The sequence below is a fragment of the Vulpes lagopus genome, chromosome 8 (genome assembly GCF_018345385.1).
Source record: "Vulpes lagopus strain Blue_001 chromosome 8, ASM1834538v1, whole genome shotgun sequence".
Lineage (NCBI taxonomy): Eukaryota > Metazoa > Chordata > Mammalia > Carnivora > Canidae > Vulpes > Vulpes lagopus.
In genome coordinates this window covers 109,367,280-109,390,322 of record NC_054831.1, presented here as the reverse complement: position 1 = coordinate 109,390,322, position 23,043 = coordinate 109,367,280, and the positions used below count along the sequence as shown (strand labels likewise).

The window sequence follows — 23,043 nt, the reverse complement described above, 5'->3', positions numbered from 1 at the left end:
ACCACCATCTCCCCAGGACCAGGCATGCAGGTAGCACTGAAGAGATTTTTGTTACATTGAAAATTTTTGTTAAAAAACAGATGTGAGCGGGAAGACTTGCCGCCAGGCCAGGCCAGTCCCCAGCACAGGCTATGACTATGCGGAACAGGCCCAAACAATGCAGGGCACTGGCTGGGGCAGCCCAAAGCTGGTTTCCAGCAGTTCGCGCCTTCGGGGACTGGCCTGTGGGCCAAGGCCTTGGTCATCCTGTCTGACGACATTGTCTCCCTGGTCCCCTCTCCTCTCCTCCCGGCAGGCGTGGCGTCCTGCACCTTCACGAGAGCAGCGGGATCCATGACATCGGCCTGCCCCAGTGGCAGCTCCTGCTCTGTCTGATGGTCGTCGTGGTCATCCTGTTTTTTAGCCTCTGGAAAGGAGTGAAGACATCAGGAAAGGTAATCTTTGTTTCTATTTAAGTTGGGAAGTTGGCCTAAAAAAAAAGATTTTTTTTTTCTAGCTGTAACTAGGTAGTTGGCAAAAAGCAAATGTGGAAGTGGAAGTAGAGAGCTGGGGTTTGCACACTCCCCAGCTCTGCCACTGGCTAAGTGGGAGACCTTCCCTAAGCCCAAGTCTCCCAGCAGTAGGGTGGAGGTGTGCATCAGGGCTCCATGCTTTTCCACCAAAGCTCCCAGGGATTGGGACACCCCAAGGGTCTCCGGCAAAACCCTAAAGCAACCTATTCTTGTGTATTGGATAAATCATGAATTCTGGCCTAGAAATTGATGCAAATTTGTATCATTCTCTGGAATATAACCATCTCCTTCACTATAAAACCAGTGTACTTCATCTAGCAGAGTGGTGAGTGCCTGCAAAGAAAGGTCTAGGTTTCCTGGGTAGAGGGCTATGGGGAGGGGGCCGGGGACATAAGAGGGCCACCAGAGTCTGCATTCTGACCTGTGTGACGCTTCCCCACCCCTGTATGGAGCCCCTCATCTCATGGCCCATGTTGATTCTGAGCCTGGGGAACATCATGAGAACAACCGCATTTGGACCATGTGGAGCTTGACTGGTCGTAAAGAAGCTATCATTGAGAAATGCTCTTTGTATTGTGATCAGCTACTGCTGCATAACAAAACACCCCAAGATGTAGTCATTTAAAATAACCATTTTGTTCTCGTGGTGGTGTGGGTTGACTGGGACCAGATAGGTGGGTCCTCTGCTCCTCATGCTGTTGCCAGGCTCCATATCTGGGGGCATGGCTGAGCTGGAATGTCCAAGATGGCCACACTCATGGATGGTGGTGAGTACTGGCTGGGAGCCCAGCTGGAGCTGTCAAGCGGAGCGTCTTGGGTAGTTTCCACAAAACCTCTCCAAGTGGCTTGGGCTTCTCACAGCATGGCGGCTGAGTTCCAAGAGCAAGTTCCAAGCAGACAAGCCCCAGTGTGCAAGTAGCTCTTCCAGTCTCTGCTTGCATCATGCTTGCTGTTGGCCCAGTGGCCAAGATAAATCTTATGGCGAAGCCCAGAATCAGTGTGGGAGGAGACTCACACAGCTGTGGGTTCACTGGGGGTCATGAGGCCAACAGTCTACCATAATCAAGTAAGTGTGAATTTGTAAGGAGCTTCATTAGACAAGTGATTTGGCAAGTGGCATGCGTCAGGGGAATGTCTGGTATTCCTAGAGTCCTTGGGTATGCCAGTGAGAGCAAAGACAGTGACAGGGAACCAGCAGCCAGTGGGGATGAAATCAGTCAAGAAAGGCTTGAAGTGGAACTTCCTAACAGCATGGTGGAGACACAGAGTGTACCCCAAGGAGGAGCCCAAATAAAATGCAGACCAGGGCTGCAAGAAATTCTGCGATAGGGCAAAACCAGGCTAGGACCCCTATCATTCTAGCACCTGGTATAGAGTAGGTCTTAGTAAGTATTTATTGAAGCGTTCATGAGGAAAGGAGGGAAGGTAGGAAGAAAGGGAAAAGGGTGGGTGGATAAATAAGTTGGGGAGCCTCACTGAGTGTTCCTTCAAATTCAGTACAACTTATTAAGCATTTATGGACACCTGCGACATGCCAGGCTTGGTACTAGTATTAGTGACTAAAGAATAAAGACCAATTCCTTCTCCAATTGCGTATCTTCTTATATGTATTACAGACAGGCATAGGTCAACCCGTGTTGCTAGTTTCTTGAGTCTTCATCCAGAGACATGTGTGACCTTCTCTAAATAAACAGTAATGGTCACAAACTGTACAATACACTATTCTAGGTCTTGATTTTTTTTAATTTTTTGACTTTAAGATCCTTTCATATCAGGGAGTCAGGTTACATTTTAACTGAAATACAAACTGTATTTTGCACCAGCCCTTGAATCAATTTAGCGGATCGCCACAACTTTCTAAGAAGGAAATGGACTGGAATGCATTGCGCATGGTAAAGGAGCAGCTGGCTTTTGGAATTTGGATTTTAGCTATAGCCATCCGCACGTGTGTGTGTGTGTGTGTGTGTGTGTGTGTGTGTGTGTGTGTATTTTGTGTCGATCTACAAGTTGTTTGTTAACGTGAGTTGTCATGGTGAAAAAAGTGAGAGATCCTGCATCAGAATTAGCTCTTTAAACTAAAGACCATGGAGAAGGTGGCATTTGGCCTAGGTCTCTAAGGACAGGAACAGATAGGGATGCGGAGAGGGAGGGGGTTTTCAGCGGAAGGTTTTCAGCATCAGTAAAGCCACTGAGGTGCCGGAGCCCCAGGCCAGCCTCGTCCAGCCCCTCAGCTCCTCTCCTGGGTCTCAGGAGCACGGCTCTCGGCCTCTGCAGGCAGCAGAATTGCAGACATCTGAGCTTTACTGTGTGAGCGCGAGGCCACCGCAGCTCCTGATGTTGCATTCCAAGATTAAGTGCCCTAGAGCCATTGCCAGGGCGGGTACAACCGGCCCCAGCTAGTGTAGCACTTGGTCCGATGGAGCAGGAGTGGCTGATGGGAGATTGATGGGAAGAAGGAGCAGAGCTGAGCATGCTCAGTTCCTCTGTGCAAAGGCACCTTCAAGGAGTCATGCCCCCCCCTTCGGCCCCTAGGGGAACCCCACCCCCCACCAGGTGGAAACTTGTCAAACTGAAGCCACAGCCCACATTTTCCATAAATCCCCCCAAACCAAAGCCACAGCCCACATTTTACGTAAATCCTCCCCCAGTATTCTGCTGGCGGCTGAGCAGGAAAGGGCCCCTGGCTGTCCATGGGGGAGGGAGCTTTCCAGAATAGGGAGCTTCACTCAGGACATTCCTGTGCCCGGTCTTTGTTTTTATAAACTGGCTCAGGAGAAAATCAAGAACACTGCTGATTTCTGGCCAGACTACATCTGGAACAGGACGGAGCTTTTCTTAGCAGGCTTCCACAGCCGCAGAGCAGCCTGAAATGAATTGCGAATGTTCACACTTCCCGGCTTGGCGAATGAGGGCTCTGTGCCCGGGAGGAGATGTGACTCCATTCCACGATGGCAGCAGGGATGGTGGGGGCGGGCACAGTCTGAATCAAGGTAAGGGGTGACCCCACATCACGCACTCTGACCTTGCCCATTGACCATCTCAGGGTAAAGGGCAGAGGTTGGAGTGGGGAGTTAGCCTCCAGGGAGTCAGTTAGGGAGCATGCGTGCTGCTGCTTGCAATTCTAGAGTCCTGCCTGCCTCTCCCATCTCCTGAATCTTTGGCTGAACTGGCTTTTAGATCATCAGCCTAGTCACCGAGCCCCTAAATGTCAGACAGAGGGCACACAGAGGCCATCTACGCCAACCAGCTCATACACATGGGGAGGCTGAGGCCTGGAGGGGGACAGGGTGTCACCAAAGTCTCTGGCATGGCTAGGACTTGACCTTGACTCCCAAATACACAGGGAAGTGAGTGATTAAGAACATGGCTTTGTGACCAGAGCACCTGGGTTGGAGTCTAGGCACCACTGTTTCCTGCTGGGTGACCTTGGAATTAATGCTGCTCCCTACGGAGGGCAGTTAGTCATTGTGCCAACCTCCAGGGTCATTGGGACGATGAACAGGAGGTCCTTGGTCCAGGACTGGCAGATGGAAATTGCTCAATACATGATCCTTGTCCTGCCTTTGTGGCCTTCCTCAGCACCCCTTCCAATGCTCTGTCCCCACCCCAGAGGTTTGCAGACTCTGCTGAGGAGGCTCAGTGCAGCTCTGGGGGGAGTGGCAGGCCCAGGCTCCTACCTGCTCTGTTTGAATTTTCAGAAGCCTTGGGCTCTCCTATGCCTGGAGATAAACCAAGACAACAGAACTGGCTAGAGATGGCCACCACGTTCTGCCACTGCGCTGCCAGGCTGCCGGCTGTTTGGGGGACATTAAAGAAAGAGCACCTCTCAGATTCTGGCAAGAGTGGTAGGGTTGGGGGAAAAAACCGGACCAATTAAAAAAATGAGTTTTAGAATTTTTAAATAGAAAGGTCATTTTGTTGTTTGTGAGTTTCAACACCTAGTTCTACCCAAGTCTTCCCACTAATGGTTCAATACAAGCTGGTCCTGCCTTGCCTTAGCGACTTAATTGAGCCCATTATTGGAACCATCGGTGGGTCCAGTTAGTGACTTAATTGGACCCATTGCTCAAATGCAAATGATATTTTTATAGTGAAGAACATCATTTGCATGGGAGTGATGAATATGCTAAAATATTTACAGATCAGCATTTTCTTAACATAACATCAGTACATACCCTCACCCCATAAATCTTGTATATCTTCATTATTTGTGCAAATGTCCTTAAAACCCAGTTCAGAAGATGACACATTCTGAATCATTAGAGGCTAAATCAGTGCAGTTTTGTACTGATAAAGCACAGACATTTATCATCCCTGTGTTAGAGTAGACCTTCGTGGTGACCCTGTGCAGTGCTTCTCAACCTTTAATGCAAGTAAGAATCACATGGAGGGAGGGCTTGTCAAAACTCAAGAATGCTGGGTCTCTCCTTGACAGTCTGATTCCACAGCGTGGGAATTTGCAATTTTGACAAGCTCCTTAGTGGTGCTCATGTCTCTGGTCCATGGGCCTCACCTTGCTCTAGGCAATCTTTTGCCTAATGCCTGGATCTCTGGCAATATTTGCACTTTCAATGATGGGGGCCTCACCATCTCTGCATCTCTCCTAGAAGCTCATTCTCTCTTTAGAGAGCTCTGTTCACTGGAAAGTTCTTCCTTTTATAGAGCGAAGATTTTCTTCATTGTGATTATCAGCTGTTGGTTTGAGTGTGGTACCCTAGAGCCAAACAAATCCTAGCCCTGATCCGTAGAAACACAAGGTGGATGAGAAGTTGGATTGAGGTGATAGAAAGCAGTGGCCTCCCTTGGGGACTGAGGACGTTTGACTAAACAACGGGCTGCTCTTCACTCTTTTCACGTCCTGCTCAAAGATGGACTAAGTCTGGCTTTTTGTGGCCAGAGATGCACTGCAAGTTAAAATTTTGAGAGCAGAGAAGCCTGGGGTGGAGATGACAAGAGCCCAAGTGTCCCTTCCCTTTGTCCAGTTTGCATACTGGGCACATGTCAGTAGGAGCTAGTGGTTGTCCAAGGATCCAGGGAGCCTTCCTTTTTGCACAAGACTTTAGGCAGCTGAACTCACTTCCACTAGCAATTCTGAGAACTTTCCATAAGACTCAGATGATTTTGCTTTCAATACATGTGCAAGGACAGGACAAGCTCCTCTTTCTTTTTTTTTTTTTTTAAGATTTTATTTATTCATGAGAGATACACAGAGAGAGAGGCAGAGACATAGGCAAAGGGAGAAGCAGGCTCCTCTCAGGGAGCCCGATGTGGGACTTGGTCCTGGGACCGGGATCATGTCCTGAGCCAAAGGCAGATGCTCAACCTCTGAGCCACCCAAGAGTCCCCAGGTTCCCCTTTCCCTGGTGCAGTCAGGGTCAGCTCCATCATGCCCTGATGTTCATTGTGTCCTCATATGTTCCAAATTAAATCCACGTTAGAATCTCAGACAGGACCAGTGAGTGCTGCTTGCAGTCCCCCTGGGAGATTCCTTGGAGTCAGAGATGAGGATGTTTTTTGATGGTGGAGTATGGTCTCACCTGGCCTGCTGGGCCAACCATTGGGCCTGTAGCTGTTGACATGAGTTTTAGGGGAACACAGCAGTTAGGGCTCAAAACAAAGATATGTGAAGGCTCCTCCTGTGCCTGTCACTAAGGACTCGTTTGTCCCAGTTTGGGAGAATAAATCCAGGATTGATGTGAGGCCAACCAGTTGCAATGGCTCCACTTTCCAAGTCATGTTTTCCTTCTTATTTGTTTTTGGCAATTTGTCCTCCTGTTCTTGCACTTCTGAAAGAAAACAGAAAGCTAAAGCCTGTATCCACAAAGACTACCCCTCAAAATAGAATGAAGGAATGATGGAGGAACAACTGGATACCATGAAACAGAGGAGTCTGATGCCTCTTCTGATTCCCTGAGAAGACATGACCAACTATTGAGACGTTTAATTACTCCCTGACTCATTTGCTCATTCATTCACTTGCTCATTCTTTCATTTGTTCCTGGACTAACTGACCCTCAGAATTAACACTGACTCACTCATCTGTCTACCCATCCATGTGCTCAACAGTGTACTTACCTACCATCCATCTACCATTTAACTATCCAACCATCCAATCGTCCATCCATCCAATCATTTATCTATACAACTGTCCAATCACCCATCCAATCATTCCTCCATTTAACTGTCCACTTATCTGTCCATCCACCCATCCATCCATCCACTCATTCATCTATACAACTGTCCAAGCATCTGTCCATCCAGTCACTTATCTATACAGCTGTTGAATCATTCATTCATCCATCCACGCATCCAATCATTCATCTATGCAACTGTCCAGTCATCCATCCCTCTATCCAACAAACGCTTCTTAAGCACTCATGTATGCCATGTGCTGGAAATACAAGTTTGAAAAATTTAGGGATTTTGCGTCCAAAGAGCCCCTGGTTTAATGGGAAAGACAGACAAAGAGGATAAATCCCAGTCCTTCAATGTAAGCATGGAAAACAGAACTTGGTTTTTCATATTTCATTTTTTGTGTTGAGCCCACATCTTTCTATACCAGCAAAGAACTCTACCCCTAGTCATGTTTCAGGCTTCCATATTCCCCCCAGAGATATGTAAAGATTCTAAGGGCTGCATAGTGCCAGGACTTTGGGAAGAAGGACCCTCTGGCCCTTAAATCATGTGTTTTCTTTTGTTTTAGCGGAGTCTTCTTGGGTCTGGCTAACACAGCCCTGAGCAAATTCTTTTGCTGGGGGCACTGTCTTCTTTCTGCAAGGCTCTCCATGGCTGCATCTGCCTATTGCAGTGATTTTTAACCTTGACTGCACATTTACATCACCCGGGCGATGTGGTGGACTGGAGCTTTCAAAACATACTGAAGTGTAGGCCCCACTCCAGGCCAATTAAATCAGAAATACCAAGAATAAGATCTGAACTTTGACATTTTAAACTACAACTTTCTTCAGAGTATTCTAATGTGTAGTCAGGGGTGAGAAGGGACAGCGAGGAAGCCCATACAACCTTCCCCTCTCCCTACTTTTCGTGTCTATTTTTCCAGCTTGGGCAAAGGGGTGAGAGAAATGTCCCTTTTTAGTCTAGGGATAATCTCTTTCTATATGGGGTTCTGGATGAGACAGTTTGTCTTTGTCCAAAATCTGACCCAAGATAAAGAACAGCCAGAGATTCTGCTTTCTGCCCAGCCACACCCCTTCTTGGACAATGAACCCCTTCTTGGCCAATGAGTTGGGAGGATGTGTTTGAATGGAGGTAGAGGAGATGGAGAGAGGCGGGAGGGACAGACTGGAGGGAATGCGGCAGGGGGGAGCGTAACGGTGGGTGCTTGCCTGGGGCCACTTGAAGGGGTCAGTAGAGGCAACTCCTAGAGGAGGAGGTGCTGGGTGCTGTGAGGACCTAGTCTTCGTCCTGGCTGCAGGGCAGCCTCCACGTGCGGCTCCCCCGCCTGGTTCCGAGCTGGAGGGCATGGCCTCGCATGGAGATGGGGCTTGTGGCCCATGCACCGTGTGGCCCGTGCACCTTTCCAGGTGGGGGATGGACCCACAGCAAGTCTGTCCACCGCCAGGTTGTGTGGATCACAGCCACGCTGCCCTACCTTGTGCTGTTTGTGCTCCTGGTCCACGGCATCACGCTGCCCGGCGCCTCCAACGGTATCAACGCCTACCTGCACATCGACTTCTACCGCCTAAAAGAGGCCACGGTCAGTGCCCAGGGATCACCCATGCTCAGGCTGGGGCTGGGGCTGGGGCGGGTTCTCGGGACAATGGTAGGAAATCTGGTCCCAGCTCTGATGCAAATTTGCGGCGCTGCCTGGGACGGAGGACAGGGCTACAGCTTCTCCATCTGACCAATGCCCGTTTGATTTGCACCTGATGGTCTCCCAGCTCTGATGGCCCAGGACGCTGTGGCTCCATGGAGTCCTTGGCAGACCCCTCTTTCCAAGGGGAGCAATACCCTGTCCTATTCCTGACACCTGCCATGGCCTCCTAGTCCCCACTGAGTCACCCCAGCCTAATTCTACACTCTAGTCCTCGCCCTACCCTCTGCTGCCATCTCACGATGTTGGCAGAAGCAGCCACCGCCACAGAGGGCTCTGGGCCCTGCTGATTCCCTCCAGGCTGCCACAGCCTCCTCCACTCACTGTCCTGCTCAGAGACACGGACTAAATGAAGATGGGATGATGTGGAGTGCAGGGGGATGAGGTTGGGATCAGAGACAGTCTCAGAGGTACCCAGGGCCTGGAGCATCTTCCAGCCATGGCCGAGATCATCTCTGCCTCCTCCCTGAAGCCTGTGTCAGTGACAGCACCTCAGCACTTCCCTTCACTATTCCCAAAGGCTTCTTTTTCTTTTTTCAAAGATTTTGTTTATTTGAGAGAGAGAGAGAGCACAAGCAGGGAGGGGGCAGAGGGAGAGAGAAGCAGACTCACCGCTGAGCAGGGAGCCAGATGTGGGGCTCGATTCCAGGACCCCAGGATCATGACCTGAGCCAAGGGCAGATGCTTAACTGACTGAGTTCCCCAGGTGCCCCCCAAAGGCTTCTTCACACTCTCTGAACCCACAGTAATCCTGGCAGGCGGGAGCAACATAGGAGGGGCACGTCTCAGTACACACCTCCCATAGCTACAATGTCCCAACACACCAGTGTTACAGTCCAATGACCAAGAGGAAAACCTATTTCCTTAGTAACCGTCAGAAAGATAACGGAGCCTAAGACTCGAACCAGTCTTGTAAATCCTGAAACAAGTCAGAGTTCTGTTTGTTTGGCACCTGTTCAAACATCCTGTCTTTCTGATGAGTAGAAACTGAGCCTGCAGGCCATCTCAGGGAGCAGACCTATCCTCCTCCATCGGATTGCTTCTCTCGGTCCAGCCTCTGCTCGCAGAGTAGGGGAAGCCTAGTATAACATGGTGACAGAAAACTTGCAAGTCCAAGTTGTGTGGGGCTCTCTGTCCCAGTGGGCTGGGTGTAATTACCCCCACTGTGCAGACAGGTGAGATTGGCCAGGGCTAGAAACTGGCGGGGGTAGGGGTGGGAAGGGTACCCAGTTCTCTGGGCTTCCAGCCATGTGCTTTCATCACCCAGTAGTTGGAATAAGTAACCCCAGCATCCCACCTTCCCCGAGGAGTCAGCGCTGGCTGTGAGCTGGTTGAAGCTGCTGGGAATCCTTGTCCCTTTCCTGAGGGTGCTGTCTGTGTAACCCCCTGAGATGGTCAGACCCTTTGCCCTCACTCCATCCATGTTCTAGCCTAGAACTGTGAGTTTAGTCATTTTCTTTGAAAATCTGGGCATCAAATGACCCAGTGAGTTCCTCCAGGCTGAGCTTGTTCATGGCCACCAGAGCCAGGAGCTGCTGGAGAGGTCGTGGTCTTCTCTCCACCGTAGCTTCATGCAGGCTTCTGGGGAGGAGTTGCGTGGCTGCCCATCGCTGGTTCAGACCTCACTTCCTTGGGTCTCAGACACGCCCCAGGGCTCCCCAGCCTTCCTGGAGAAGCCTTCCCCACTCTCTAGGAAGCAGGGGGTGATGGCTCTTGGCCCATTTCAGGTATGGATCGATGCAGCAACCCAGATATTTTTTTCCTTGGGGGCTGGATTTGGAGTCCTGATTGCATTTGCCAGTTACAACAAATTTGACAACAACTGCTACAGGTAAGATCCTGGCCAGGGCTCTGGAAAGCCTTAGATCCTGGGGACTGACCCCTGCAGGGATGGGAGGGAGGATTCTGGTCTACGGACAAATGAACTCTTCTAGGGACCTTCCATGAACTCCAGAGGGGGTGTTCTGTGCACTCTGGCGTGGCCTGTGGGGGTCCTAAGGAGGGTCTCCCAGCCAGGACACCTCTTAGACACTCAAGGTGAGAGGCTGGGAAGGTTGAGGCTACTAATGCTGGGAGGTCATGGGGACAGGGAGTTGACACAGAGGAGCACTGTGTGGCTCTCAAGAGCAGACAGCATTGTCTGTCTGTCCATCCGATGCCCAGACAGGCAAGGGCTGATCACGCGAGAGGTGAGGGCCTGGCAGGAGCAGAAGTAAAACCGCAGGGCAGACTGGGAAGTCCACCCGGGCAGCAGAGTCAGAAGACCACATCCCGGCCCGGGTCTAGCTCAGCCTCTGACTCTGCCTCCCGAGGGCTCCACGCTGCGAGGGCTCCGCACAGGAGCATGTGTTGGATCCGCTCCCGTCACTCTGTTGAGGGCTTGAGAGGGAATCACACCACCCTCTGGCATGGGAAAGAGTGAGTGGGATGAGCATGTGCCGGGGGGGCAGGCTGGAGGCCGGCCCGGGAAGTGGGGTGATCAGCCTCTGCAGGAGATCGGCAAGAGCAGGGAGGGGAGGTGGAGGGGAACCTTGGAGGACAGTTGGGATTGTGATGGGTGGCCACAGAGCGGACGGCGTGCACGGCAGGGACAAGCCCGAGAGGAGCCAGCGAGGTGGGATGTCTGTGGGCCAGTGAGTTACTGGTCTGGGTTGTTCCAAGACTGCGTGCTGGGGAGTCATGCACGGGAAGGAAGCCCGGAAGGAAGGTTGGGTCTTCTCGACAAAGCTCTTGAAGGCCTGGGTGAGAAGCTGAGAAGCAGCAGGGAGCTGCGGACAGTTTTGCTGAAGGAGGAGGCTGGTCATGTGGTTCCCCAACAAGAGTTTGATACCGGCCTCTGGTCTCAGAGTGGCCCCCTGGGAGCTGTCAGTCTGTTCCCTGCACCTGCAGGTCCTGAGCCAGTGGGGCGCTGGGGTCCCCGTGGCGGCAGGGAAACTGACGAAATGGTGGCATTGGAAGCAGCGGTCCCATAGACAGTGCAGGGCTGGGGGAGCCGGGTGGGGGTGTCGGGTGACTTAAGCAAATGGTGCCTTCTCTCCCCCAGGGACGCCCTGCTCACCAGCACCATCAACTGTGTCACCAGCTTCATCTCCGGGTTTGCGATCTTCTCCATCCTCGGCTACATGGCCCATGAGCACAAGGTCAACATCGAGGATGTGGCCACTGAAGGTGGGTGGGCAGAGCCACCCGCTGGCGGGGGAGGGGCCGAGAGAGCTGGGCAGGGGCTTTCCCGAGGCCGTGGGAGCACGAGGGCTGGACCTGGAGGCTTCCACGCTGTCCGCTTTCTCTGAGGCCGTCGGTGGCCGTTCCAGGCCGGCCTGGCTCCTGCATGTGCCACAGAACCTTCCCCCGTCAGGCTAGCGGGACGGACTGTGGAGCCCCTGTGCTGAGCACCTGGCATGCCTGCATGCGTTCTCACGGTGCTGTGAGGCACGTGTGAGTCAACTCACTTTAAAGGTGAGAAAGCTGAGACTCAGGCCCCGTGAGTTGTCCCAGGTCACCCAGCTAGTGAGCCATGGTGCTAGCATGCAGGCCCTGAGCCATCCGACTCTGGACTCTGCCCTTCCCTCCTGTTGCTCCTATTCTTATGGCCACGGAGAAGCTGAGGCCTGGGAGGAACTCAAATGGACTCTGAGGACCACAGGCTTTTGAGAGTTAGAGGCTCCCCGAGGGTGTACGGGGTACAGGGCTTGCAGCCCAAGCCTACAGCTGTCTGAGTGAAGCCCGGCTCTCAGGCCTGGCTGCTGGAGGTAACCCTCCTTGGGACCCAAGAAACTAGGAGCTGGAGCAGCCGGTGGCACCTGTCATCCACAAACCCTTGGTCTGCCCCAGGTGACTGACCAAATATCGTGGAGTCGGCTGGGCTGATTGGGCCTCGGCTACTCTTCCACCACCCGCATCTCAGACCCGAGGAGCCCGTCACTGACAGGTCCTCGGTGCTTCTTACAGGAGCTGGTCTGGTTTTCATCTTGTACCCAGAAGCCATTTCTACCCTGTCAGGATCCACGTTCTGGGCGGTCGTGTTCTTCATCATGCTCCTGGCTCTGGGGATTGACAGCTCAGTGAGTGACCCTGCTCAGGAGACCACGCCACACACACTGAGGGAGGCAAGGCAGGGTGGGGGTGAGGTGGGCACACACTGGGCCTGACCCTCTTCACCCCACCCCACTGACTACTCGGCCTGAAGTTCCCACCTGATTCCTAGTTTCCAAGAAACCCTAATTAAATACAAGAAAGTGAGTCCTCACTCACAAAAGCAAGACTTAGATCAAGGCTGAGAACCCATAAAATCTCCAATGGCATCAAGAAATCCATACCAGAAGCTTCCATCAGATGAGCTAGCCCAGTGCCCTCCTCTCACACCTAGGGAAACTGAGTGCAGAGAGGGTGTGGGTGGAACTTTTCTCGCACCAAGCACTGTTTCCATTAGAGTTCATCACCAGCCACCAACGAAAACACTTGGCGTCTCACTGGCTTCTTAGAACCTTTTATTTTACCCACATGCAAGAGTAGATTTCCTGGCCTCTCTGTGTCTGTGCCCATCTTTGGTAAGTTTGCAGGAAGTCTTGGGGTAGCGCTGGCGAATGAGGGTCCTCTTACGCCTCTTCCTTTCGTCGGCCCATCTGCCAGGAGCAGTGTGTTGAGTAGGATTGTGAGGCCTCTTCCAGGCTCATAGGAAGGAACACTGAATGTGGGTAACATGGTCTGCGGAGGGTAGAGGAGACACGTAGAGGTGGCATGCGTGCTTCCTGTCTGCCATCCCAGGCGTGCGGTGTCACTTAAGTAAGCACATGACTGTTCCTCACCGGTGACCCTTTCAGACTGGCCTTTGAGATGCCCTTGCTTGACAGTTGGAAAGGCAGCCAGAAATCCTTGTCAGACACCGCTGCCTAAAGTTCCAGGAAGCCTTTTACTTATGTGCAAATAGATTACTGGGGTGAGTGGTTTGGCATTTTACCCTCCCCCGCCCCACACACCCTCCTGGGCTCATCAGTCCCCCTCTCAGGTCAGGCAGGGCCTGGGGCAGGAGACAGGGACCTGCTGATCAGAGGGAGACAAGGGTTGCCTCTCCAGCCTCCTTCACATAGTTTCTGAGTTCCAAGTTGGGTTGAGAGCAAGGCAGAGTGGGGTGAAGAGGGGGAGGAGGGCGAGGCTGCCACCAGGGTGCCTGAGTCCCCCTGCCCCCCAAGGCTTCAGGAGGTCGGAAGGAGCCTGGGACCTGAGACTCAGGTGTGGGCAGCCCCTCATACCTGCTCCTCACTCTGCCTGGCTCCGTCCAGATGGGAGGCATGGAGGCTGTCATCACCGGCCTGGCGGACGATTTCCAGGTCCTGAAGAGACACAGGAAGCTCTTCACATTTGGTGTCACCTTTGGAACCTTCCTCCTGGCCCTGTTCTGCATAACCAAGGTGAGGGGGGCTGGGCTCTGGGTCACCTGGAGCTCCTGGGGCTGCAGTTAAATCCAATGCAGTCAGGAATTCCCAGCCTTGGGGCTAGGGAGGGGGTCAGGGTGAGTTCAGGGGAGACCACGACGTGATGGTGGGACCTGGCAACCTCAGCCTTGCAGCCTGACCACTCCCCCAACCCCCGGCTACACCCAGGCGTCCTCAGTCTCCCAGCTCTGAGCCTGAAGAATTCCAGGCAACTCTTCCCAACTGCTGATCTGTTTGAGGGGCAGCAGAAGCCCCTGTGAAAGCCAGCTCACTTGTTACTGGTGGAAATACCCAGCCTCAGACCTTTGCTACAATGCAAATATGTAACATCAAGACAATACCCCCACAACCCTGTCACCCGCCTTCTCGGACAGGGTTCTGAGCCAGTGGGACAGCGGACAGGTGAGTCGGGATGGATGTGACAGTCGGTGGCCATTTCTGGCCCGCACGGCCTCAGGCTTTGTGTCCCCATGCCCAGGGTGGGATGTACGTGCTGACCCTGCTGGACACCTTTGCGGCGGGGACCTCCATTCTGTTTGCTGTGCTCATGGAAGCCATCGGAGTCTCCTGGTTCTATGGTACGTGGGGGGCCCGGAGTGCGTGGAAGAGCCTCAGTCACCACCTGGAGATGCGAAGGGGCTGTGCATTTCCAGGGGAGCCACTGCTGATTCCAGAGCAGAGCAAGTGGCTTCTTGGATTCAGCTCTCCCACCCCCCAGCTCATCTTTGCATTTTAACAGGAAGCTGCAGAAACCCCCAGGGGCACCCAGTGCCAGCTTTTAGGGAGCAACACCCAGGAAGCTGCTGCTCCCCAAGCCGTGCAATCCCTTCTAGAATAGGGTTGCCACACTTAGCAAATAGAAGACAAGACACCCAGTTAAACCTTGAATTTCAGATAAACAAAGAGTAATTGTTTTAGGGTGAGTGCGTCCCAACTATGGGATGCACAACTAAAATTGTTTTCGTTGTCTCTCTGAAATTCAGCCGTAACCGGGTGTCTCGAATTTTCTCTGGCAGCCTTATTCTGGAGCTGAATGGGGAGCACGTGTCACAAATTGTCACATGCGTCCCAACGGTTCCTTTCTTTCCCCCACGGGTCACACCAAAGAGTTAATCAGTGTGAGGCTGGACTCTTCTGTCAGAGAAAGGGCAGGCCAAGAGCCGTGCACGCTGCGGTCACTGTTCTAAGCGACCCGGAGCCAGGCCGCCCGGCTTTGTTACCTGGGCATGTCCTCCTGCTCCCGGGACACTGCTCTCCCTCTGGAAAAATAAATCGGAGTGGCACATAAAAGGCGATACGGTGTATTTTTTAAAATCTTTAATTGAAGTATAGCTGACCCAGAGGGTCGCGTTAGTTTCAGGTGTGCGACGCAGTGATTGGACACCCCGTATGTCCCTTGGCGCTCGCCACGACGGTGGTGTTACCGTCTGTCACTCAACGGCCTTCCCGCAGTGTCAGTCTTCTCTTCCCAGGCCCCACGACTGACTTATTTAGAAGCTGGAAGCATGTACCCCCTCATCTCCTTTATCTGTCGCTCGTACCCCCCACCCAGCTCCCCTCTGGCCACCACCAGTTCATTCCATGCAGTGAAGCCTCTGGTTTTTTGTTTGTCTCTTTTTTGCTTTGTTCCCTTGTTTTGTGGTTTAGATTCCACCAGTGAGTGAGGTCACGTGGCATCCCCTGTCTGTGACTGACCCACTCCACGTAGGGGCGTCCTCCACCTAGGGCCGGCTGTGTCCTCTGCGCCCCCCGGGTGGCCGGGCCCGGGTCTCCTAAGTGCCGGGGAGCCGGGGTCTTGCCCCACACCCCGCCCCCTCCAGGGGCCTGACCCTCGTGGAGGGCAGCACGGGCAGCCCCTGGGGCTCTTCGGGGCAGGGGGTGGGCCATGTGACCGGCCTGCCCCGTGTCCCCTGTGTGCCCAGGTGTGGACAGGTTCAGCAACGACATCCAGCAGATGATGGGCTTCAAGCCGGGCCTCTACTGGAGACTGTGCTGGAAGTTTGTCAGCCCCGCCTTCCTCCTGGTGTGTACCGGGTGGCCGTGGGGGCTGGGTCCAGGCTGGGGACAGAGGCATCTCTGCTTCTTAGGGAGGAGGTTCCGGGACGCAGAGCCCCCAACCCCGGTCATGCCTGTGGGTGCTCCCAGCCGGGAGGCTTCCACGTGGCCGGGTCTCAGGGGGCCGGGTCCCCAGGGGGCTGTGCGTGCCACCCCTCGGCCGGCTCCACGGTCGCCTTCTCATTGCTCTTGTGTCCTTGTTGTCATCATTTGCTTCTTGCTCTCTTCCTCCTTCTCCACCTCCTTTTCTCTTTTCCCGCCTTCCTTCTTTGCTGCGCTTTCTGTGCTCCCTGCGCCCGCCCGCGGCCCTCGCCTCCCGGGCTCCCGCTGCTTCCCGCCGGCCTCTCCCCATCCTGGTCTCTCCTCCCTCCGTCCTTCCTCTGTCCCCGCAGTTTGTGGTGGTGGTGAGTGTCATCAACTTCAAGCCGCTCAACTACGACGACTACGTCTTCCCGCTCTGGGCCAACTGGGTCGGGTGGGGCATCGCGCTCTCCTCCATGGTGCTGGTCCCCGCCTACGGCATCTACAAGTTCTTCAGCATTCGGGGCTCCCTTCGGGAGGTGAGCTCAGGGCGGGGAGTGGGAGGGCGGCCATCACCAGTCCTCCGGTGACGTGAGAGAGGGTGGACACCCCGACGCGGACCCCAGAGCCACCCCCGCCCTGTGTTCTCACGCGTAGCAGTACGGACCTTGGGAAGAAGAAGGGAGCGCTTGGCAAGGTGCCCGCCGAAGACGGGGTTCACCGCCTGCTCCCTGCTGTCAGGTTCTGTGTCACAGGAGCATATGGCCTCCTGCGTCCCTGCCACTGTATTTACGCGAGGAGGGGCCACTCACCCCTCGAGTCCCCTTCTGAGGTTTGTCGGGTCCCGCATGTCCCCATCTCCCAGTCTGAGCTGGCGGTGGCCTGGCCATCTCGGCTTCTTGCCCGCCTCCTTCCTGAACCTGACGCCTTCCAGCCTGGACCAGAGATTTCCAAAATACATCTTCTTCTTTTACTTGTGTGCACGTACACGGAGAAGGGTTTAGGAAACAGTGCCTTTGCTCTGAAACCATGTCTGTCCTATTTGGTTTTCTAAAAATGCCCTTTCTTTTATAAATATTGGTGCCAGTCTTCGCCTCGCATCCTTACTTTGCAAGGTGAAGCGTCCACTCCCCCACTGCCATGCCCTCACCTCCCAGCTCCTTGCTGAGAGGCTGCTGGGCACTAGATGGAGCCCCCAGAGCTCACATTCTAACCAGGGGACGGGCAGACAAATGAGGACGTCGGAAGCCAGCCGGCCAGGGACTGAGGGAAGAGGGTCCCGGCGGGCTGTGTCTGCCCCTCCCCCAGTGCCTTGTGACCTGTTCCTGCCCTTGAGCCTCTGGGCCACCAGGGGGACCTGTGTTCTGTGAGCTCATCCTGGAGGTGGGAACCAGCATCTGCCTTGAGCTTTTCCTTTTTCACACTCCCGGAGGGCTTCCCACCGGGCGGGATGTGTCATTGATCCAAAAGCATCCCCTGAGTCCCCGCTGTGGGAGGCCTGCCCGACCCCCTGTGCCCTCACTGCGCTCCCGGCTTGTCCTCTGCAGCATCAGTCCCGACCGTGGTTTCGGAATTGCCCGTGTGTTTCCGTGACCCAGGGCCAGCCCTTCCGAGGCACCGTGGGCTCCCCCAGAGCAGAGGCCGCATGCAGCTCCTTGGCTTCTGGGGCCCCAGAGACTAGGCCCCAGACCTAGCGTCTGACCGCAGTAGTTGGCCCGATAAACCTTGACTGGGTAGTTGACTCAAAGTGGACTCACCTGTGCCACAGACAGGGCCAGGATGTGTCTAGTACGGACCTCACACGCTGTTCATGTGGGACTTCAGGGCCAAAGAGCAGGTGGCCTTTATCCGGGGGTGGCTGCTGGGCTGCCCCTGGGCCTGGCTGAGACCTCCTCCCTGTCCATCTTCTCACAGAGGCTGGCCTATGGCATCACCCCGGAGAACGAGCATCACCTGGTGGCGCAGAGGGATGTCAGGCAGTTCCAGGTAGGTGGCGGCTGGAGCGTTCTGGGGAGGGGGCTGCGGCACGGGCCCTCCCTGCTGCCCGCCGTGTGCTGGCCGCACACCCACCCGCCACAAACCCCGGCAGCTGTGGGCTGAGCCTCGGGGGTGTGGTGCCGGGAAGGGGGGCTGTCTTCTGCTTCCACCAGCTTCTGCTTGCCCCCTGATCCTTGGTCCTGGGAACCAAATGCCCCATCTTTCCTAAGCTGTATTCTCTCTCCGAGTGGCCGTCGTACCAGGCTGGGGATCTCTTATCTTGAAGGAAGAGCGGCAGGTGCATCAGTAACACGTTGACCTAAGCCCTTCTCCCTTAAAGTCCTTGGGGCTGGGAAGTGGGGGAGGGTCCTGGTGAGCCCCCTGTTTCAGACTTGCCGTGTGACATTAGGAGGCTGCTTCGCCCTTTCTGGCCCTAAGTGACAGGTAACCAGCCTGCGTGTTCCCAGGGGACTTTGGAGCGAGGGGTGTGTCCCCCACCTGTCCCGTGCTCCTGGCTGCCCTTCCCGGCGGGCCCCTGGTCCTCTCGGTCCCCGGCCGCCCCGGCCCTGCCGTAAAGGCCTGTCGTCTTGGTCCGCAGCTGCAGCACTGGCTGGCCATCTGACCCGGCCCGAGGACAAGGCTGCTGTGCCCACGCCCAGGTCCAAGGCTTCGCTACCACCCCGGACACAGCCTTGGCCATCCTCTCCTGAAAGATGTTCTTTCCGTCCTTCTTCCTCTTTCCCAGTTGCAAATGGTTCAGTGACCTGGTTTTTATTCACCTTCTGTTCATCCGGCCTGGGGGCTTTGGGTTTCGATTGGAAAAGCCTCAAGGGAGAAGAGGAGGGGAGGGAACAGGATGAAGGACTTCTGCAAAACCTCTTTTGTTTTGAGAAGGTCTCGGCGCAGCCTGGGATCTGGCCCAAGCTGAGCCCCAGGCTCAGGGAGCATTGCCCACCACGTTTGCTTGCACTTTGGGTCACAGGAGAAATCCTGTCCGCCAGGTCAGAGAAGGGATGTTCCCTTTGTCCAGATGCCATAGAACCAAACACAGACAAAAAGCCCAGCTGGGTCTAAGGCAGGGGATCCTGTTTCCCTTGCCACCCAGTCAATGCTGTGGATCTGAACGTTGGTCAGGGAGCTTGGGTTGGTTTGTCCCCGTCAGGAGCCTGTGGACAGGTGCTTTGGGGGATCGTGAGCAGAAACCTTCATAGTTAGTTTTCACTCTGGCTAAGCTGAGTCTGACGTGTGTGTGTTCTGGAACATTCTTCCAGCTTCTGGTGGTCAGATGGTCCAGAGCCATGGATGTCATGAGGCAAAAATGTAGATGAGCTCCAGTGAGCAGGTTCTGCAGATACTTCTGAGCTCAGAGAGGCCACATGGGGGTCTTGCTCTGTCGGGCACACAGGGCCCAGAAACCCATATGTGGCTTCTGAGACCATCTGGGGGACTCGGGACAGGAAGTCAGCAGAGCCAGAAGTGTGTCTCTACCATGGAATTTTCTGCCATCCTCACAGGGCCAGGCGGATGCCCAAGGGCACCCTGACAGGCTCTTTGTTTATTTGTTGTCCACAGACACCTGCAAAGCCTCCCCTGGGGGATCCCACCCAGCAGGGTCCCCGGCTCTCACATGATGGGGGGTTGGCCCTGAAAACTCTCTTTGTGTCTCTTCGTAATCTGGACTTGGCATCTGAGGGCAGAGTGGAGCCAAGTACATAGCAACCGGGTCATTCAAGTCAGGGGGAGAATATTCTGAGTTGATGGAGCAGGTGGGTGGTTTTAGAGAATTTCCAGCTTGACTTCTGCTACACTTCGCGCCTGGCGCCCTCTGGTGGTGGTAGTGGTTCGTTTCAGCTCATTCAGAGAAGGGATTCGGAGTTTGGAGGCATCTGTGTGGGGTTTGAATCTCTTATGCCCTCGCTAGACATAGAGATTCAGAGGTTCTTGTTGTGACTGTGGAAGCTCCTGTTGAAGACTCTTGGACCATAAATAAATAAAGAGGCCATTCATCCTGGGAGTGTAGGCAGACACACATCTGGAAGGTGCTTTGCGTAAAGCTGGGGTGTCCCTGAGCCCATCAATCAATCGTCCAGTTTGCAGAAGAGGGTTATGTGGGGGCCAGCTGGGGCAGGGAGACAGTTTTCTCTCTGAAGGTCTTGAGATTTCCCTACTAAGTCTGTGTCCTTGGGTTTTCTTTTCTTCTCTTTTCTTTCTTTCTTTCTTTCTTTCTTTCTTTCTTTCTTTCTTTCTTTCTTTTTCTTTCTTTCTTTCTTCTTTTTTTTTTTGAGAAAAGAGGAAAAATCAGAAGACTTTTGATCTTTTCATGTAAAAAGGCCAGTTCAAAGTCTAAGGCAGTCCAGGTGGCAGGGGTCTTGGACCACTGTGGAAGGCGGGACCTGGGAGTGAGTGGAGCATCCCACAGAGTGGAGCATCCCACAGAGTGGAACAGTAAGGTGGGAGTTTGGGAGGCAAGGGTAGGGTGACCCATCACGGGTGTGGCCTGGTCCCCTAAGTGACTTTGAATCCTCCTGTGCAGGGCAACTGCTCTCTTGGTGTTACAGCTGGTTTTCCACAAAGTGTTTTCGTCCCTGTCTCCTCCCATCTTCTCAGTGAGGACAGCAGGGCCAGTCTCTGCCCCCATTTCCCAGATGGGAACACCAAGGCCCAGCATTTCGGGCACTCTTGGTCAAGCTTTCTCAGCTACCAAGGGGTCAGTCAGATCCCCTGCCTCTCAGCCCAGAGCCCTCTGAAATCCCCTGCACACTATGGTTTACACCACCCAGGGCTGTCGTTAAAATTAAAACCCCCAGTCAAGCGGCCAGGGAGGGTTTCTTAGCAAAAGAACAATGTGTGGGAGGAAGGGAAGAGGGGAGAGGATGTCATTTGTTCTCATCTAGCTGGTTGCCAGAGGAAACCATGTAGCTGCCCCCTTTTTGATGAACGCGATCGCTCTGGGGAACAGCGGGGTGTGCAAGCTGAGTCTAGCTGGCTGAAATGAGGGTGAACAGAAAAACCTGTAAATATATCAGAGTCGGGACACACTACAGAGAGAACCTGCAGTTTTCTCTTTGCCACCTGCCCGCGGCCTTTCTGCTGCCAGACATTTGTCCCAAGGGTGAATCGGAGATGTGGTGCTAGCTGACCCAACACCAAACCAAAGCAATGGTGCTGCCTTGTAGCGGGAGTTGGCTCCTGAGCCTGGGGTGAGGGAGGGTCTGGTCCCAAGCCCAGGACTCCCCCTGGGGGGGTAGGACCCAGGAAGCCCTTGGAAGTTCTCATGGAGGTGCTGGCAGACACTCTGGGCTCACCTTCCACCCACACTTAATGGAGGGGAGTATGTCCTTTATCCTAAGTAATGTTTGGCTTCTTTTTTGTGGCCTTTTTTTTGATAGCAGAGGTGACCCGACATGAGGGTGCTCCTGTGTACTGTATATGACCACTTTTGCATTATATCAGATTTTTAAAGGATTATTATTTTCCATGAAATGTACAATATCTGTTTAAGACCACCGCCGTTAGCATCTACTCAATGTCTAGTGCCTCCGTGTCCACCTGTTAGTGGGTCTTCCTTCTAGATGCAAATGAGACAAAGGAGAAAGGGGAGCTGCTAACTCTTGCCAAACGTCCTGCTAAATACAAGTCCCCGAAGCTGCCTTAATTCTCAGGCGGCGGCCCCGCCCACGGGGTCAGCGGCCTCTGGGGCCTCTGGGCGTAGGACCGTCTTTCGGCCCTGTGATGGGAGACCGGGGCATTCTTACCAAAGAAGTCATTTCTTAGCAGAGAAGCCCACTGAGCTCATTTCATGTGTTTATTTCCTTTGAAAGCCGTGGGATGGAGAAGAACAGAGAGAGGTGTGGTGCAGTAGACCCAGCACAGCGTTCAGAGCTGCTCGGGTCTGGATCTGCAGCTGCCCAGCTGGGCTCCTGGGGAGGGGAGAGCTTTGTCTCTCAGGGCTTCAGGGCTCTTTGTCTGCACAAGCAAGGGTTGGATCAGATAATCAAAGGTCCCAACCGGTTAAAAAAAAATTCTTGTCTCCATGACAATGTTCTTGTGCTAAATTTACAGTGAGGGAAGCACATCGTTTATTGTAGGACTTTCCAGAATGATCTGGTGACCAACAATCTGTTGAGTAGAGAAATGCCAGATTTCTGACCTCCAAAATTTGAATTTTTCTGGACATTTCAGTAGTTCTTCTTTCTCCAATATGCTTTCAACTGAAACCAGAAACACTTGGTATTAAAAAAAAAAATCCAACCCTTTTGTTTTGAGGATTTTGAGGGTGACATGTCATGCCCTTGTGAGTCCCAGGATCCATAGCTGTGCGGGTGTCAGCATAGTTACCGCTGCAATGTCAGAAGCCACCAAGACACTGGTGAATGTGAAGTTGCTTTTAGGGTACCCGCCCTCATCCCTCTGTTTCTCCACTTCTGTGTAAATAAGGATTGTTCCAGGGGTGCCCTCTCTGTGTCACAGACTGTTCCAATGTCATGCAGGTTTCCATGTCTGGTGTGGATTTATTTTAAAAGCTGTTCTCTTTGTGGAAAAGTAAGTGTACAGAATAATAAAAGATATTTCCTGTGCCATGTAACTGGTAGTGGGTTCTTTCTGTCATGGAGGTAAAATGCTATGAATTATGTAAGGCCAAGGGGTGTGTCTGTGATCGGCCTCCAGCTAGTAAAGAAGAGCTTCTGGTCATAGTGGTCCACCTCTCACCGAAATAACTCTTTGTATAACCCATGGAACAGGAGGCTGGAGGGGTTAAACCTATAATCCCAGCTCCCAGAGTCACATATATTTTTATTTTTATTTAACTATTTTTTGAAATGCAAGCTACTAAAATAGCTACATTGGTTTTATTTCCGAAGATGTGTTTTTATTTAAATAGAAAATGGATACCAAATAACACCAAGTTAGGTATCCAGCTTTGCTTTTGCATTTCTAGGACTGAATTTCAAGGGGATCAGAACCTTCAATTGAATTACATTCAGTGCACAATCTTTTATATCATGTGTGCATTTTTCTAGGGAGAGAAGGATACATTAATGTATAGGTCCTTGTTGCTAAGTACTATTGTTACTTTTAATAATTACTGTTATTAGTTTCAATTTTTGATTATTATTATTGACAAAAAACAATCCAATCTAGGTCTCCAAATATGTAAAGGCTGTCAGGGAATGGGTGGTGAATCCCTGGGCTGAATTGAAACCCTTAATAG

General features: G+C 53.2%; 1 protein-coding gene across 1 annotated transcript in view; it reads left to right on the top strand.

Annotated features, from left to right (window-relative positions):
* The window catches only part of SLC6A2 (solute carrier family 6 member 2), a 46,944-nt gene extending 24,554 nt beyond the window's left edge, over positions 1-22,390 (top strand). The window contains exons 4-14 of the mRNA XM_041764902.1: positions 296-434; positions 8,095-8,229; positions 10,074-10,177; positions 11,390-11,514; positions 12,295-12,407; positions 13,626-13,754; positions 14,257-14,356; positions 15,701-15,801; positions 16,226-16,393; positions 17,769-17,840; positions 18,430-22,390. Of these exons, the coding sequence (XP_041620836.1) occupies positions 296-434; positions 8,095-8,229; positions 10,074-10,177; positions 11,390-11,514; positions 12,295-12,407; positions 13,626-13,754; positions 14,257-14,356; positions 15,701-15,801; positions 16,226-16,393; positions 17,769-17,840; positions 18,430-18,453 (1,210 nt within the window). The 3' untranslated portion in view covers positions 18,454-22,390. The remainder of the gene's footprint in view (positions 1-295; positions 435-8,094; positions 8,230-10,073; positions 10,178-11,389; positions 11,515-12,294; positions 12,408-13,625; positions 13,755-14,256; positions 14,357-15,700; positions 15,802-16,225; positions 16,394-17,768; positions 17,841-18,429) is intronic.
* The last annotated feature ends 653 nt before the right edge of the window (positions 22,391-23,043 follow it).